Genomic DNA, 19439 nt, shown 5'->3' on the forward strand with positions numbered 1-19439 from the left:
CTAGGCTGATGCCTTGGGTGTGTTGTCTTTTCCCGAATCCTCAATGGGTGCAGTCAAAGCTACGTTGCCTCGAGTAGTTGGCTTGTCCTTTGACTTTTTAGAGTCACACTTGTCTACCTTGTGCTTGTCACTGCCACAGTAGAGACATAACCCAGCATCTTTCCTCCTAGTATATTCATCAGGAGTGAGCTTACCATTCTTTTGACGAGAGTCATCTTTCTTCCTATTAATGTTGTTATTGGCCTTATTGTTGTTATTGTAGCTGTTTTTGTTAGTGTTATTATCGTACTTACTGTAATTATTATTGTTTTGAAAATTGTTTGGGCTCTTGTTTGATGAGGAGTTTGAATTTTTTTGACCTGAATTACCATTACCTTTCTCAGCTGCACGCTCATAGAGGCGGTTGTCAATAAGATTTGCTGCTTCAGCCAGTTTATCAAGAGATTGTGGGCGGCCAATACAAGCCAACTCGTCTTTGATGGCATCCTTGAGACCTTGGTAGAACTTTAAAGCCTTAGGTGTATCATCCCAAGGTAGAAGGGTGACATGCTGCTGGAAGTGGGTTAGATAATCAGTAACGGAACCTTTCTGCTTCAACTCATACAGTTTTTGCTCTGCTGTTGCTACCCTATCCGAATCACCAAAGTGCTTACGGAGCTCAGTAACAAAGAGATCAAATGAATGGAAGTAATTGGGTTCTGAGACAAGAGAGAGCAAGGGTTGAAACCAGTTCAGTGCAGTGTCTCGGAAAAAGGAGGTGGTGTACATTACCTTGAAGTTTTCTGAAGCAAAGCGTCTAGGTTGAAGATGCATGACCAGATTGACTTGGGTTAAGAAGGTCTCAAGCTTGGCACGAGCTCCAGAAAAGTGATCTGGAGTAGCTACCTTTGGCTCAAGAGAGTCACGAGCGGTTGAAGCTACAGGAATGTTGACTCCTTCAGGAGCAGGAGTGTCAGAAGCTGCTGAAGGGTTAGAGGCCATAGCAGGACCAGGGGTGGTTGACGGGGTGGCAACAACGTGGTCCTGAGGAAGAGGAGTATTGGTCGCAAGCCTACCTTCAAGTTCCGTAACCTTAACAAGGAGTGTCTCCTTCTCTTGCATAAAGGCATCACGGGCCTCTTGGGCTTCACGAATTTGAACTTCCATGGCACTAAGAGGTTCTGCCATGGTAGGGTGTCACGGCCGTCAAACACTTCTCTCGAACAGACCAACGGTCGACGAACCTCGGCTAACTTGACGCTTCTAAGTCGATGTCTCACCCAACCAGGAGGGCGCAGACGTCGAAAGGAGTGTAACTACGGCGTACTTCGGCGTAGTTACTCTAACTGGGGTTTTTCTCTGATGGCAATGTATCTTAAGTTGTATGTAGCTATCTCTATCAATCTTTCACTACTGACAACAATCAAGGATCGCTGAAGAACTTCAGCGATCTTCTCAGCTAATATTGTCTATCCCTCCTAGACGTTCACCCAACCCTCTCGCGCTTTGACGTACTTCAACGCACTTCGTCCAACTTCCCCGAGTCCTCGGCCATCCTCCTCCTCCTCCGACTAACTCCGCCTAACATCGCCGCACTTCTGCTTCCATTGTCCCTACTTAGCCTAACCCCGTCTAACTTCGCCGTACTTCTGCTTCCATTGTCCCTACTTCGCCTAACCCCGTCTAACTTCGCCGTACTTCCGCTTCCTTATGCTCCAGACCCCTGTACACCTTATTCTCCCGTCGTACTTTGCCGTAGTTGGTCTCAGATGTCCTGAGTTACATGTAGAGTGAAGAGGTTAAGACGTGATAGGGGTTTTGATGGTCAAAGGAGGGTCATTGTTGGTGGAATAATTGAGGTGTCACGACGTAGTTCGTGACATAGGGCCAGCCATTGTTTGTAGTACCTATAGAAGAGTGTACCAAATGAACGTATCAAAGAACTTGAGAGAGATCAATTATACCGTTATGCCTGGTACATCTCAGAGGAGAGACGGCAGGTGGACAAGTGATGTGAAGAGATGTGTTGATGACAAAGATGGTAAGAGAGAGAGAGGAACTCTGATACGCAGGACGAGATGACTTACTGACAATCAGAGAGTCTAATATGATGATGACAAAAGCGTGTCTGATAACTATATTGAGACCCACGGTGTGAACAAAGATAGGCTTGGGGCCAATGTTGAAGACAAGCTTGAAGCCTAGATCGGTATTTGATGACTTGGTCAGTAAAGGTTGAAACGTATGATAATTGATCTCTAAAGAAAAGGAACTATGAAAGAAGTACAAGGGGTACATATCCTTTTCCAAGTCCATTTTGGGATGTCCGCTGTCCTGCGTAGGAAAGAGTCATGTTCCTCGGTTCCTATACTATATTCTACCAAACTACCAAACTAAAAGAACTGCATTCTCGTCGTGATGCGTACAATCCGTTGTACTTTGCATGAAGAGCGTTGAGACAACAAAAAGAAGGTGGGAGTTGTTGAGACGCGTACACTTTGCGGTGTGTTAAGTGTAATACACCGTAAAGAAAATGTGATTCAATATGGGTGTTAGGATCTGGTCTACCGGATCGTAACACAATAGCACTGACAATGAGTCGAGATGACAAGCAAGGACTAAAGAGTGTGAGCAATGAATACTGCCACGCCTGCGGGTCAGACTGCAATAACAAAGGGACTGCCTTGGATACTGAAGGGGTTAATCTCTGGCTTGTAGGATGGAATGACTATGTCAATACTGAGGGAACAGAGAGTGTTGGGTTAGAACCAATTCAGTGATGTCTTGTACTCTTTTGCCAGGCAGGGATGAACAAGAAAGGTTAGAAAAAATAAAACAGAAAAAGGACCATCATTGCGGAAGCAGATATTGAAACTCTGGGGTCATATACTTGTAGACTAGTCACCATCTGTACTGCAGTGGCACTGCAGATGAGACTTAGTTCTACCAACTGTCCTACAGTTGGTCCACAATGTCTCTACTACAGTTTGCACTACAGTTGATCAATTACTTATCAACTCCTGATTAATTATGAGCCATTATTTCTAAGTCCATACTGATACTAAGTGTTATGACCAGGTCATAACACCTCATTGTGGAGTTGTGCTAGTCATGTGACTCCACACAACTCATTGTGGAATTGTGCTAGTCATGTGACTCCACACACCTCATTGTGGAATTGTGCTAGTCATGTGACTCCACACACCTCATTGTGGAGTTGTGCTAGTCATGTGACTCCACACAACTCATTGTGGAATTGTGCTAGTCGTGTAACTCCACACGCCACATTGTGGATTGTGGGAATCAGTGTGAAAACGTGTAATTCTGAAAGGTATATAACGGCGGCGGAATGGGCATCTACTTTGACAATGAAAACTATGTTAGTGTCACGGCCGTCGAACAACTATTTCTTAATAGACCGACGGTCGACGAACCTCGGCTAACTTCACGCTCTGAGTCGATGTCTCACCCAACCAGGAGGGCGCAGACGTCGAAAGGGGTGTAACTACGGCGTACTTCGGCGTAGTTACTCTAACTAGGGTTTTGTTCTACTGATGGCGATGTATCTTGATTTATAGCTATCTCTATCTGTCTTTCACTACTGACAACAATCAAGGATCGCTGAAGAACTTCAGCGATCTTCTCAGCTAATATTATCTACCCCTCCTAGACGTTCATCCAACCCTCTCGCGCTTTGACGTACTTCAACGCACTTCGTCCAACTTCCCCGAGCCCTCGGCCATCCTCTTCCTCCTTCGACTAACTCCGCCTAACATCGCCGCACTTCTGCTCCCATTGTCCCTACTTAGCCTAACTCCGCCTAACATCGCCGCACTTCTGCTCCCATTGTCCCTAATTAGCCTAACCCCGCCTAACATCGCCGCACTTCTGCTCCCATTGTCCCTACTTAGCCTAACCCCGTCTAACTTCGCCGTACTTCTGCTCCCATTGTCCCTACTTAGCCTAACTCCGTCTAACTTCGCCGTACTTGGTGTCAGAAGTCCTGAGTTACGTGTAGAGTAAAGAGGTTAAGGCGTGATGGGGTTTTGATGGCCAAAGGAGGGTCATTGTTGGTGGAGTAATTGAGGTGTCACGACGTAGTTCGTGACAGTTAGGTGACGTGCGGGAGACGTGACACTTCGAAGTGTCACGGGTATGACCGTGACCGGCTGAAGATCCGTGTCCCACAGAAGAATACCTGCCATGTTCTCAGATATCCTGCAGACTCCGAGAAACTTTACACCTGAGAAGAGACGGTCCTGGTCTGTTTTGTATCAAGAGGAGATGAGTGTAGCTGATTGAGTTGTTGCACAATAGCCTCCTCAACATCAAAACTTCCAAATGCTGTTTCTTCCTCCCATGCATGCATTCATGGGATCTTTCTTGGTAGCCTCTCTCCAATCATGATCAAGAGCTACAGATCCAAAGCATAGTTGATTTTGATCAGTGGTGTTGTGGAAACGTCAGATCTCTTCAGTGTCACAACCCTAGGTGTCATGACACTTTGAAGTGTCACAGATCTTCAGCTGGTTACATGATACGCTCATCTTTATTTTACTGTATGTTAAATTGTATCTCCTGAGGTATATTACAAAATTGTAGAGTAAATAGGCACAACTATAAAATTAAGTCATGATCATACCCGTGACACTTCGAAGTGTCACGTCTTCCGTACGTCACCTAACAACTATCTCAAAACACCTCACTTTTCCTCATTACCTCTCCGCTCTCCCCAAAGTCATCTTCGACCATAGACAGTGCAAGATCATCCTACGGGTGGCACTCCATCTATCCTCAAGTCTGACTTTGGGTCTTCGCTCCGAAGTCCCACCTTCATGTGTATATAGTTCCAACTACTAGACACTATTATACTTGATCTATATTTATTACCTCCTTCCTACTCAATACATATTCTGTCGACCTTTGTACCAGCACTACGGTCTACTCCCGCCAGTCATAGACCAAGCTTGCTGTAAACTTCTGCTGTCCACCCTGTCTCCGCATCCCAACATCAACCTTTCGCCGGGGACAGGTCTTAACACTAAGTCATGAATCTTGGTTGATGACAAGTATGCTTCCGCATATTAAGTATGGTGTTGATCGATTGACGGAGGTAAGGACTAGAATGACAACTTTTCCGTGTGAAAAGACTAAATTGACATCACACCCTACAATAACATTAAGGACTAAAATGACATCACCACTTTTAGGAAGTTTTGGACACTGCACAATGATAATGACACTTTCTAGTATCCCTGTGGGGTTGAAAATATCTTGAAAGAATCAAGTCTCAAAATTCATAGATAGGGATGAAGAATCATGTGATTTGACTCCTGTCATTCTAGTCCTGTGATGTTATTCTAGTCCCTGGTGTTATTCTAGTCTTTTCACCGGAAAAAAGTATTGTTCTAGTCCTTACCTCCGATTGACGGGTTGACCCAAAGGGGGGTTTGACCCGATGGTAGGGGACAGACGTTACATTTGACACTGGCTGATAGTTTCTAACACTCAACCAATAAACCATCACTCAGACACAGATGCTGTGCTTGGTTCTTGTCCTCCCTCGAGAACTCGCTCTACCTAGAAGAAGAATGTCACACGACAGTCAACTTAGTCCACAATCCATATTTAAATCAAGCCTTATCACCACCTCCCCAGGTTGATATCTATCAAAACGATACGTCATTTGAAGACCTGGAAACCAAGACCCAAAAGCATCTGAAGCAAGGCGAACTCTAAAACTGCCCTGCATCCTCCCAAACAAGGAGAAAATCCGACCCTCCAAACTGCACCACCTCGGTCAGATGGTCTATGGCCTTTGGGGTGGGAATGATGACATTCTTTCGCGCTCAAGTCCCCGCGAAGCGAATCATCTAGACGTGTGCTGGGGGCAGGCGTGGAGTCGTGAGTGAGATCCCCGACTCTGTGGTTGAAGAAGGCGTAGAGTGGAGAATAAGCTCCACAACTCTGTGATTGAGGAAGGCATGAAGAGGAGACGAAGAATAATCCACGAACGGTGACGCAAGATTCCGAGCAACACCCCCTTTGTCTATCCACCTCCTTCTTTCTTGGCCCCACAACCATGTAAGTGACACTGTTCTTCCATGCTTTTGCTCCAAGCATGCTAAGCTGACAAGTAGGGGATAAATAGGCCGATACATTCCCCCAATCCCGCTTCAATCGACTTTCCGACGCGGATACTCATAGCAACTTCAGTTACTTTCCTCGACAAATCTCAATCCAATCATGGCGAGTACTAAATGTGGAATCCACGTATCGTTCACTGACAGGCAGGCTTTCATCGTTTCTGAAACCGACCCCAGCATCTCTGTCCTCTCTCAAATCGCCCTGCAAAGTTTCACTAAGTACCGAACAACAGTACAGGACTCTGCTGGCGCAACCATGCTCCCCGCCGTCCCTGTGTGGGATGAAGAAAAGGGGCATTTCCAAATTGCTATTGATGCTGGTAAGAACTCCAAAACCAGAACTCTGTCCCAGGCATATCAGACTTCGGTACTAGACTGGTTCAAGGCCAATCCGACTATCGAGAGCAGAGATCCAGAGGCAATTCGAGATCTGGCATGGAATGCACGAAAAAGTCTTGGGGTAAGATTTGAAGGTCTTGATTTGGTTTTGTTACCCGCAGCACATCACTATGAGTCCATTCCATACAGAGATGGCCCTTGGGAAAATCCTTCCCAAGTACTTGTTGTCAGTACCTTCTGGAGCGCAGCTCATGGTACAAGCATGATAGATATTGGGCCCCCAACTGGTGTCAATTATACTGAAGACACACTTTTGCTCCAAAAAGAATATGAGATGGAATTAACAGTACTGAGAGATAACTCTGCCGACGTTCACCATGATCCCTTCCGGACCAGGGACCTTGCCTTGCTCGGGGCAACGAGGGTGCTTGCTGCGGATAAAAAGTGGACCGACTTCCGCATTGTAGTGCCCAAAATCGGGTCCACCCGAAGGCAGAGGATGCTGATGGAACGAAATGACGGATTCCTTGCAACACAACCTCAACAATCATTCATGAGAAGACCACACCTGAGGAGCCACTCTTTCACTGAGCCAGACATACCTGCCTCCACTGACAACGAAACTCTTGCCCTTACAGAGAAGTTCACCAGTATCACTGCACATCTCCCGCCGGATTACCCCATAAAGGGGCTGGTTGTCAAAGTCAGTTGGAATGATCGCATCAGATGTTGGTCAGTCATCAGTGGGGGAGATTTGAGGGATGATATCAAAAGGTTGAGCAGTGCCTACTGTGAAGCTATAACACGGTTAGCATGGAAACGTTCCACAAACTTACGAGACGCTGGAGCAGTCCATGCGGACGCCATAGATGCTATAACAGAGATTCTTGCTGAGCCTGAATGGCACAGATACCATATACACTTACTCCTACGAGACCCATATGCTACCGCACGCATGCCAAGACGGCCTCATCTTTCCCTCAAAAGACGGAACTTGTCTGCGGATGTGAACACGACGGAAAGAGACCCATCGGCAGTGCTTGAGTCCTTGGTTCTTTGGAACGGCACTTGGTATTTGAAGGTTGGCTCTAAGGATGACTCTGTTCTGACTGTTTGTCAGATCCAAGCCATCAAAGCATTCATGGCACAGATGGAGAAAGAGCAAAGTAGTAGCCAAGGTCCATCCCCAATGCCTCATGATCCATATCCGCTTCTGAGAGCCGCTAAAGCCGCACGGTTGGTCCTTTTGAATGACACAAGATTCAAGGATCTTACAATTGAAGTTCCTAGAATTGTGTCTAACTTGCAATGGGTCAAAGTATCGGACCTTGGCCCGAGTGCGGCCTCACGACTTCAGGTCCTTGGGTATGTCCAGGCGGCCTGCGGCGGAACAGTAGAGTACCGACTCTCATAGATGTCAGTTGACAGTAAGTTGACTATTGGTACTTTCTGCAGGCCAATGGGAAATGAGTTCTGCCCATTCAAGTCTTGCTCCGACATAAGCGCGCTACTGATTTTTCCGGGTTCCTTCTGGCTAATGTCACTTTTACAGCAAGGAAGACTGAAGACGGAATTAAACGGTGTTGGAGTACCAGGAATGCCCTGTCATAGTAACAACGAAACTTTTCGTCCAGTATCTTTTCTTCAGATGCATTGAATTGTCCTTTCAACTGATTATGAGACCTGTGCTTTGACCGACTAAACAAATTCAGCTGAGAAGCTCTGCCAACCCCAGCTCCTCTTCTGCTCTCGACACTGGCAACGCACCCGGTAACAAATTGGTCTCAACTTGATCTATTGCTGCCTGAAACTCAATTACAAATTGATCTTGACTTCTGATCGATCGCTGGTTCTGGCAGCTGCGCAGCAACACAGAGTATCTTGTGGTGCACGTCGAACCTCCCCTCCATTCATATCACGACTATCGTCTCTTCTGTTTTCAGCTAACCGACGCTCAACAGACTTCGGCTAACTTCTTTGTACTAGTGTGTACATGTCTGTCACAACATCATTCTCTCTCTTCTCTTATGACCTGAGAGCTAGGCAGTGACCAAAACTTAACTTCAGAGGACAACAATGATGAAGGACGAAGAGATAGCGTATAGCGGATTGCATGATGAAGAAGAGCAACTGTCACGAGACATACTAACCAGCATATGCACAATATAACAGCGCCCTTCAGAGACAGTGGCCTAAACCACTGCGCTAAACGGCCTATTGTCCGGAGGTTACTGCAAACCGCCGGTCGCTGGTCAAATACCCAACTCTAACCAGAATGACTTGTCACTTTGTGAACAGCAACTCTGTCACAGACCTGCCCCGGGATGACCTCAGTAGATCAGAGACAGGTGGACTATAACTGTTTAGTTAGCTTGGACAACGATGGTTAGTATGTGTCACAAAGTGAGAAGTCAGTTTGTGTTATGACCCGGTCAGGATGAAGCGTGTCATAACCCATGCTTTGGCTCATATAGCTCTACCGGAGCTCATGTAGCTGACTAGAAGCATCATATGATCCATGAGCCAGATACAGAGCGCTCTATGATAGTTCAGTAAGCTCTACTGATGCTCTACCAGGGCTCTGTTAGATCATATGAGCTAGTTTATGGCTGGGGAAGGCTCGTTAGTTTTGTTAGTAAATGGGATGAGAGCTATGGAATAGCTCACTGAGCCTTGCTCACTCTGATAGCTCTAGATAGGCTATATAAACCCCGTATCTACTTTGGAGTTGCTCTCCTTCCCCAAGGATCAATATATTATTTGCCACTTGCAAAAGACCTCTTCTTGACATACTACTTACATACGACACTTCCCTCATTAATATTACCCCTGTCCACACCATCACCGACGCCTCTATTGTCATCTCAACCTGCCCAGATCCTTTGCAAGTCACCTTAGTCTTCCGACCACATCACAAGTCTACGGATAACAAACTAACTGTCATTGTCCAAGCTGACTAAACAGTTGCAGTACACCTGTCTTTGTTCCATTGAGGTCTGTCAAGGACAGGACCGTGACAGTTTGGTTAGAGTTGTGTTTGGGTTGGGATTTGACCAGCCACCGGCGGTTTGCAGTAACCGCTGGTTAATAGGCCTTTTAGCGCAGTGGTTTAGGCCACTGTCTCTGAAGGGCACTGTTATATCGTGCCAATGCTGGTTAGTTGGTCTCGTGACGGTATGTTGCCGCCGGTTGACTTGTGACGTAGTCAGACTACTAGAGTGACTTGCAAAGGATCCGGCCAGGTCAAGATGACAAAGAGGATTGGTTGGATGGCGTCAACAGGTATAAGGATAGAGAGGGGTGCCTGGTAGAATAAGTGGTGTGTCAAGAAGAGGTCTTCTGCAAAGTGGAAAATAATATATGGATCCCCAAAAAAGGGAAACACTACAAGAAGACTATGACCAATATGTTAGGTGACGGACGGAAGCCGTCCCCTTCAGAGCGTCATGGGGGATAGCGTGACCGTCAGAAGGTCTGTGCCACTTCAAAGGGTCATGGTCATGGACCCACAGAAGAATTGCTCCTCACTGATTGCCACTGCTTCAAACAATCATCCCTTTTTATAGAGAGATGTTGGAAGTAGTGAGAAGGTCTGGGAGGGATTTTCCACTTGACTTTTGCCATGCATGACATGGAAAAAGCAGACAATGATCTTCAGAAGAACACCAAAAATGAGGAGAGACATGCATCTTCAGCATGCATCTCTAGCTGAACATTGCAGAGTGAGGCACCAACTACTTAGTCATGTATTAGAATTGGGACAGGAAAGATTCTAGTAAAGTTGGCATAATTCCTTTGGTAGGTCATGATCTTATGATGGTCATGATGACCCTGGTGACACTCCAAAGTATCACAGCTTCCGTGTGTCATGTAACAAGTATTTATTTAAGTGAGCTCTTACCCACAAATTGTCTTGCTCCATGTCTTGCTGATCTTGCCAGATGTCACGCCTGCAGGTAGACTGCGGTAGCAAAGTACTGCCTTAGATACTGAAGGGTTTTAGTCTCTGGCTCGTAGAGCTTGGTGACTGCCTTAGCTACTGAGGCAACTGAGCTGTTGGGTTAGAACCAACTGAGTGACTTATCAAACGAGGGGAAGAGAATTGAAAAGATACATTGCTGAAGAAGAAAACTACAATACTAAATAGGGTTTAAATATTGAAATCAGCCTTTTCCAAGAGGCTCGTGCAGACCTGCGGAATGCAAGCGTTCTGAACCGTCCTGCACTGTCCTGCATGCATTCCCATGCATCCCACCGATTACCACTGATATCCTACAATGCCATATCTGCGTTTACCTACGTCCTACTATGATATCCTACATGATGCGCCGGAAGTCGGTGACTTTGTCGAAGGTGGTTGATGAGGAACTATGCAAAACATAGTAGAGCTGCAACAACAAGAGACTGAGAGATTATGCCTTACAAGGCATCCAAACAGAGGAAAGAGAAACTAGAGATGTACTTGAAGCTTATGCCTTCCAGGCATGAGAGCACAGGAAAGATAGTCTTGGGGTTGATGCCTGATAGGCTTGAGAGCAGAGGAAAGATAGACTTGGAGTTGATGCCCAATAGGCTTGAGAGCAGAGGAAGATATGAGAGTGGAGGTTTGAACTTGTGATTATGACAAGCCATCATTTGACAGTGTCATTCATGACACAAGTTAGCTGAGGTTTGTCAACTGTTGGTCCATTAGAGAGAAGTTATTCGACGGCTGTGACACAAACCCCTTGTACTTCTTTCATTGTTTCTTCTCTTCAGAGATCAATCATGATATGTTTGGACCTTTACTGACCAAGTCATCAAATACTGATCTAGACTTCAGGCTTGTCCTCAACATTTGTCATGATCCTACTCATCATGACTTCCCCATCCAAGGGTCCGACCCATTCCTCAGAGAGAAAGGTTCTCAGTGAAGTCTCACAGAAGAGAATAGAGGTTTACGCCTCACTTTTATTCAAGATATCACGTTTTGATTCAAAGTATGACGTAACTGAACTTCTGGTGAAGACTTAGGTGAGATTCCCAACGGGACTCTCTTCAACAATAGTCTCAGACTGAGCACCAACCCACCAAATGAGACCTTACCATATTCCTTCTACAAGTGTCCCGGGGACATCCTCCCAAGGGACCAAATATGCGTCCTGGAGATCCAAAAGAGTCTCATGGGTCCTTACACTCTGAATGCACTACGTCTTGGCACTCCCAAAGACGATATCTTATCAAAACTCGTTGATCATATAAATGATGGGTATACAGAGGCTCAAGCACAACAGAGTTTTGATAAGATGTCAGAGAATGCGAATGAATTCACTAAGCTTGTTGACCACATAGCTAGTCAGGTGGACCTTACTCAGTTCAGGGGGGCTGGAATAGAGGTTCGGGTGCCCTTTCAGGCAATGGAGGAAAGTGACAAGATACGTGAAGCAGTCACGACCTTCAATAAGCCAAATCCCATTCCAAGTTTGGAGCATCTAGACCTAGGGCAATGGCCAGAACAGGCAGTATTATACTCTTCTTGTCCCCCTGAACTGGACTCAATTGACCCCGACAGTACCCTCAGAGTGATGCTCATGCAGGGGCCAGACGGCACGATGAAGATAGTATATGGAAGTAACCTTTACAATGTTGCTACAGACAAGATGAGCAGACTGTCTACAATAGTGGACACTTACAAAGACACCTATTTGAAACAGAGAGAGGATGGGGAGGTAACAGATGTAATTTACATCTTACAACATCTGAGAAATGTTGCTGCACACACTTTTACAGAAAGGTGCCCTGAGAAGTATGGTATCACAGTGTGGACCACTGAAGAGGTGATCAAAGCCAACCCCAGCATTACCAATGTTCTCCAGAAGGTCATTTGAAAGTCAGTGACATTGGCAGGTAAAGGACACATGCTGAGCATCGATTCAGAGACCTGATGTGGAAGCCAATTGAGGTTTTACTCTCAGCCAAGAGCCCCTCCACCTCCACCTTGTTATAGAGCAGTATTATGATGATCATCAGTATGGAATGCCATTTCTCGTTGTTGTCTGTTGTCAATGGTGTCACAGTGTCAGGAATGACACTATTAAATCATGACTTGTCATAATGACAAATTCAAATCTCCACTCTCATATTCTTTCTCTGCTCTCATACCTATCAGGCATGAACTCCAAGTCTATCTTTCCTGTGCTCTCTGAGCCATCAGGGAGGCAGCTAGGAAGAATGACAGAGAGACCTGTCACCAACCATATCGTAACATCCCCCGAGGACCACCATCATCGACCCTCTTTTCACCATCACCAAACCCCTATCCATCATCAACGACCACAACCCCGAACCACTGAGACCAACTACAAGAAAGTTACAAGAACCTAGGGAGTTTTCATTACGACAACCCCGCCTAGCGGAGAACTACGTTGAAGTTAGGAGAGGGAGATTGAGGGATACAGAGTAGAGTGGAGGAAGTAGGACAAAGTGAGGTGATGTGAGCGGAGTAGGACATCGGGGAGACGGCTAGGTACAGCGATGTTAAGACACTGCACAGAGGCAGGTCATACACGATGATGTGGCATTATTAGGATTACTATCAGGGACTTTAGAACATGATGTGGCATTAGAGTGGCAGATAGGAACTGAGGTTATTGTCACGAACTACGTCGTGACAGCTCAATTATCCCACCAGCAACAACCCTCCTTTGACCACCAAGACCCCTATCACGTCTTAACCTCTTCACTCTACACGTGACTTGGGACATCTGAGACTGTCACGGGCGTTGAACAACTACTCTCTAACAGACCGACGGTCAACGAACCTCAGCTAACTTGACACTTCTAAGTCGATGTCTCACCCAACCAGGAGGGTGCAGACGTCGAAAGGAGTGTAACTACACCGTACTTCGGCGTAGTTACTCTAACTGGGGTTTTTCTCTGATGGTGATGTATCTTAATCTGTATGTAGCTATCTCTATCAACCTTTCACTACTGACAAGCTCTTCAGCGATCTTCCCAGCTAATATTATTTACTCCTCCTAGATTTTCACCCAACCTGTCACGCGGCGCCGCGTGACATTATCCTTTCCCATCAAACGAAGTTCCTTTGGACATCAGTTCGCCATCAACGACCCAGTTCGCATGAACTTCACCACCCACGAGGGTATTAGGAGGCTAACTTCGTCGAGGACGAAGTTAGTCATGTAGGAACTTAGGGGGATACGAAGTTAGGAAGATACGAAGTTAGGGAGATACGAAGTTAGGAGGATACGAAGTTAGGAAGGCACGAACTTCGTCGGGGACGAAGTTCGTGAGGTACGAAGCTCGGGACGTCGGGTTGAACGAAGTTCTGCGTTGACGAAGTTAGGGAAGGACGAAGTACTTAAGGGCCGAAGTTCCCAGAGATCTTTGACGATCTCTGGTTGTTGTCTTAGTGATAGAAGTTAGTAAAGTACGAAGTTATTACACCCAGAAGTTATTGTCACCTATTTCATATCTCGAACAACGAAGTTGGTAAAGGTCGAAGCCCACGAAGTTATTGGCCGTCGGTCGTAGGAAGTTAACGAAGAAGCAACCCTGTGACAGTACCAGAGATCGTCCTTACCGACTCTCCAGTAACTCGTGGGAAGATATATGTGGACTAGAGGAAAAGAACGAGAGAGAAGAACGGCTGAAGCAATGTCGAGGAACGAACAGGGGGATAATCAAGGTAACCTAGAACCTCGCGGTTCTAGGGATTCGTCTTTTCTCTCCCAACCACCTTCTGACGCATACTTGGGCGATCCATGGGTTGAGGGAGGTGATCAAGGGAGAAGATTAGAGGAAGAAGATGGGGGGTTGACTGGTGGAAGAAGTTCGTATACATCGCGACCTAGGGGAGGGAACTCACCGGAGAGATTTAAAGAAGATATTAGGGATGGGATGCTGGTGGAAATGATGAGAGCGCTGAGAGAATTGAAGGCGGCTGACAACCAGAAGAGTGAGGCTCTGACAGAGATAGTACAAGAACTTCGTCGAGGACAGCGGGGAACTAGAGAAGGGTCGGCGACAACTTCGTCAACTCGAGCGCCGAAACCGAAAGATCCGGACGAATTCGATGGGTCAAGGGAGAAGCTCACTGGGTTCTTGACTCAGTGTTCGTTGGCGTTGAGTGTGATGAAGGATAGGTTTGAGAGTGAGGAGCAGAGTGTGTTGTGGATGGTAGGGTTCTTACGAGGGGTTGCACTGCTGGCGGTGCAGCCTCATCTACTTTCTACTCCTCTTCCCCCTTTCCTCTCAAAACGTTCTGAGTTTGCTGTGTGGATGAAGAAGAACTTCGGTGACCCAGATGAGAGGGGTACGGCTATTCGGGGGTTGAGGGAATTGAAGCAGAAGCAAGGGAAAGCATCAGCGTACTTCGCTGAATTCCAAAAGTATATTGCTATATTGGGGTGGACTGAGGAGGAGATGTTAGTGGCTCAGGCTATTAACGGATTGGACGAAGTTATGAAGGACGAGCTTTCCCGGAGAGAGGAGATTGGGACTATGGAAGAACTGAAGGCAGTGGTGATCAGATTGGACAATAGAATGACTGAGCGTTGGGTGGAGAGACAGGCTAATGGGCAGAAAACAAGCTGGGGAAGAACGCCTAACTTCGTGCAATCAACGGCGAAGTTAACGACGACACCCGCGAAGAATCCTGTGGGCTCGGTGTTGCCTCCTCCCCCAGTTCGGAGTAACTTAGTGACAGGATCACAGGGTTGGAAGCAAGGGGATCCTCTTACCCCTAGGCCTAGTTTCGACCAGAGGGAAAAGTGGAGGGCCGAACGAGCGTGTTTGGAGTGTGGTGGCCAAGGACACTATGTGAAGGACTGTCCCTTGGTAGCGGCTAAGGTAGCTCAAGGAAAGATGAATCCTCCGGAGATGTGGAAGAGTTCAAGGAATAGGGGAACAGGAGGGAATGCAGTAGCTGTGGGGGAGTCGAGGCAGATGAATGCGGTAGCAGGGGAGGATGTGGATGAGGGAAAAGGCCTGGACCCGTCGGTTTGAGAGAACGTCGGCGGGTCCATTTCTCTGTCCTCTCTGCTATTGTTCCTTCTGATATTAAGAGGAAAGAGCTGACAGTAGCAGAACCATGTGTATACGAAGATGGACATTTCATCACGATACCCATCACTAATGCGAGACAACCAAAAACAAAAATCAACGTAAAAGGGGCCCAGGTGGTCGCCTTATGGGATTCAGGAGCGACCAGTTCATATATAAACCCAAAAACAGTGGAGGAGTTAGGATTGGAAGTTATAAGATACCCAGAGGAAGTACCTGTACGTATGTTCGATGGTTCAGAAAGTATTGGTGGCCCCATCACGAAGTTCGTTGAAACGGGGATTCGTGTGTCAGTTGAGGACGAAGTTCGTATGATTCGGTTGGACGTCACGAAGTTGTGCGATGCAGATGTGGTGATAGGATGGGAATGGATGAAGAAGGAAGGAGTGGTCCTGGATGTTAGGGAGGAGGTAATAAAGATCCCGGGTAGACAGAAAAGAGAAGGGGAGAAGTTAGGAGCGGTTTTTGGGTTCAAGGAAGGGGAGGTTTTAGGGCCTAGAGACTCGGCGTTGGAAGACGAACTTAGTGAGGAAGAACAAGAAGAACTGCTGGAAGTGGTACCTTCTGAGTACCATGGTTTCTTGGATATCTTTAATCCTAAGGTAGGAGGAGAGACATTACCTCCAAACCGAAGTTACGATTTGAGACTGGACCTAGTGGAGGGGGCGAAGTTAAAGGTGGCCCCGCTGTACTCGTTAGCTGAAGATCAGAGAAAGGCGTTAAGGGAGATTCTGGAGAAGGAGGTAGCGGCTGGTAGAATTCGAAAGAGTAACTCGCCTTATGGGTCACCTATGTTCATGGTTCCCAAAAGGGTAAAAGGACAGTGGCGGATGGTGACGGATTATAGGAAGTTAAACGAAGTTACCATTCCAGACGTTTATCCCCTTCCATTGATCAGTCAGATTACTGAAGAATTAGGTACAGCAAACTATTTTACGAAACTCGACTTGATGGGGGCATACCAATTGTTACGAATTGCTGAAGGATACGAGTATCTGACAGCATTTCGTACACAATACGGAATGTACGAGTCGTTAGTGGTTAGGGATGGTCTACGAAATGCGCCTGCTGTGTTCCAGCACTTCTTGAACGACATCTTTAGGGATTTACTAGGGGAGGGGGTCATAGTGTACATCGACGACATTCTGATTTATGCTAAGACTAAGGAGGAACTTAGGAGGTGTACGGTAAAGGTATTTCAAAGACTTAGAGAAGCTAAATTGTTTGTGAAGGCGGCGAAGTGTGAGTTTGAACGAACTTCGGTGGTGTTTCTCGGGTACGTAATTTCAAAATCAGGCATTTCGGCAAACCCAGAATACGTTGCTGCTGTACAGGATTTTCCTCGACCTAAGAACTTACGAGAATCCCGAGGGTTCATGGGAATGGTCAGCTACTACCGAAGATTCGTCCCGAACTTCTCGAAACTTGCGAAGCCTCTGAACGATCTTACTCGCAAGGATGTAAGCTTCACATGGGGAACTGAGCAAGAGGAGGCGTTCAGAGTGCTGAAGAAGAAGTTATGTGAAGCTCCAGTGCTAGCTCACTTCGACACCTCCTTGAAAACGATTATGCAGGCAGATGCCTCGTTCTTTGGATGGGGATATATTATCTCACAGGTTGATAAAGAAGGTAGGGAACACCCTGTGGCTATAGAATCGGGAGCTTTTAAGGGTGCTGAGTTGAATTATACTACGGGGGAAAAGGAGTTGTTAGCAATAGTCGAAGGTTTCAGGAGGAAGAGACACTTATTACTACAGGTAGAAACGAAGGTCTTGACAGATCATCTTAATCTGACATATTGGATGGCCCCGAAACAATTGAATCCTAGACAAGGTAGGTGGGTAGAAGAACTGGCTAACTTCAGATTTACGATGATTTACCGTCCCGGGAAGCAAGCGACGCTGCCAGATGCCTTGTCAAGACGACCGGACTATCATCCCGGGATAAAAGGAATAACGACGGAACAAGAGGAGAACTTCGTCCAAGGGCTGCCGAAGTTCGACTCGGAAGATGTTACTGAATCAAGCCTGGGACACATGCTCCGGGCTTTGCAGGGGACAAAAGAAGTTAGGGAGGAAGATCGGATCGAAGGCGAGGACATTGTTAAAGGATACGAAGTTGATGAAGAAATAAACGAAGTTCGGGAGGGGATGTTAGCAGTCATCTGCGTTGAGTGTTCTCACCCCGAATGTAGAGCTGAACGTCAGGAGCCATGGCAAGTTGAAGAATTTCGACGACGATCACGACATGGAATGTTCGTGAATCCGTCGTGGTCGGTAAGGGGTTTCCTACGGTTTGACGGACGATTATATGTTCCGAATATCGAAGAGATGCGAGTGAAGATTTTGAAATCTAGACATGACTCGGTATTGGCCGGTCATCCTGGAGTTACGAAGACGTTAGAATTAGTGCTTAGAGATTACATTTGGAATGGAGTTAGGAAGGATGTTGAAGACTACGTTGGAGGTTGTGTGGTTTGTCAGAGAGCTAAAACAAACAGACAGAAACCTCAAGGAACGCTGAAGACACTGGAAGTAGCGGAGAAGCCCTGGTCTAGTATTTCGATGGACTTCGTTGAAGAACTTCCTGAGTCAGATGGTTTCAACTCGATTTTGGTTATAGTTGACCGGTTGACGAAGTGGGCGATGTTCCTACCAACGACGACGAATCTCACAGCTGGGGGGTTAGCTGATTTGGTAATTGAACATGTGGTGGCTCAGCATGGACTACCAGAAGGGATAGTTTCGGATAGAGGAGCGAAGTTTACATCGAAGTTCTGGAAAGATCTCACTGCTAGTCTTGGTATAAGACTAAATCTCTCCACTGCGTATCATCCACAGACTGATGGCCAGACTGAACGAACAAATCAAGCTTTGGAAATGTATCTACGAGTATTCGCCTCTTACCAGCAGGATGATTGGGCGAAGTTATTGCCAAAGGCTAGCTTTGCGTATAATAACACGATTCACTCGGCTATTGGGATGAGCCCGTTCTTCGCGAACTTCGGGTACCACCCACGATGGACAGACGAGATTAAGGAATCTGAAGTAGAAGTTCCTGTTGCTCGAGCAGTTGTTACTGACCTACAGGAGATACACAAGCGATGTGTTGAAGGCATTAAACTAGCCAATCAGAGATACTCCGAAGCGTATGACCGAAAGCGCTCAGCAACACCGCTTTTTGAAATTGGAAGCAAAGTAATGTTATCTCTTGAGAATATTAGAACTAAGAGACCCAGTAAGAAGTTGGATGCTAAACAAGCAGGCCCGTACGAAGTTATTGAACGCATTGGGACTCATGCGTGCAGGTTGAAGTTACCAGCCTCAATGGCCAGGCTTCATAATGTGTTTCATGTGTCGTTGTTAAGGAAGTTCCAACCAACGAACTTCGTGGGGCAGGAGGCAGAACTTCCTGATCCAGTCGAAGTTGATGACTCAGGAGAGTTGTGGGAAGTCAAGAATGTTCTAGATTCTAGGATAAATAGGAGATCTGGAAAGGTTGAGTACTTAGTAGAGTGGTTGGGATTTGAGGGAACTGATGATGCTGTCTCTTGGGAACCGAAGGAAAATGTTGATGGTGCAGATGAAATTCTCACAGAGTTCCACGAACGATATCCTGAGAAACCGAAGGAAAATTTAGTTCGTCGAGCTCGTGCTCGACGAACTTAGGGACTGTGCAAGACTGATACATGGGACAAGAAGTTTTACAATCGCTAAGTTTTATTTCTCTCTTCATCTACAAGAATGTCAATATCGTCTATCACCATTCTCCCTTTTCCTTTCTCACGACTTCATCTTCTAACTATCATCCCACCATGAGTGGGGCTCCCTCAGTATCAGTAAGCTCTTCACGGGCTACCACTAACAACGGATCGGTTCTATCACGTTTCTCATCCGCCAGTTAGTCGATGTC

The 19439-nt window shown here is 46.5% G+C and overlaps 2 protein-coding genes across 2 annotated transcripts; one reads left to right on the top strand and one right to left on the bottom strand.

Moving 5' to 3' along the window:
- Nucleotides 1–1167, bottom strand: TREMEDRAFT_61975 (uncharacterized protein; the record flags this gene model as incomplete). Its single annotated transcript, XM_007004176.1, has 2 exons — nucleotides 1–262; nucleotides 767–1167. 2 exons carry the CDS (start codon nucleotides 1165–1167, stop codon nucleotides 1–3), a joined length of 663 nt encoding a protein of 220 aa, XP_007004238.1.
- Nucleotides 1168–6225: 5058 nt separating this feature from the next.
- Nucleotides 6226–7878, top strand: TREMEDRAFT_61976 (uncharacterized protein; the record flags this gene model as incomplete). Its single annotated transcript, XM_007004177.1, has 1 exon — nucleotides 6226–7878. One exon carries the CDS (start codon nucleotides 6226–6228, stop codon nucleotides 7876–7878), a length of 1653 nt encoding a protein of 550 aa, XP_007004239.1.
- Nucleotides 7879–19439: the final 11561 nt, after the last annotated feature.

Source organism: Tremella mesenterica (assembly GCF_000271645.1).
Source record: "Tremella mesenterica DSM 1558 unplaced genomic scaffold TREMEscaffold_4, whole genome shotgun sequence".
Classification (NCBI taxonomy): Eukaryota; Fungi; Basidiomycota; class Tremellomycetes; order Tremellales; family Tremellaceae; genus Tremella; species Tremella mesenterica.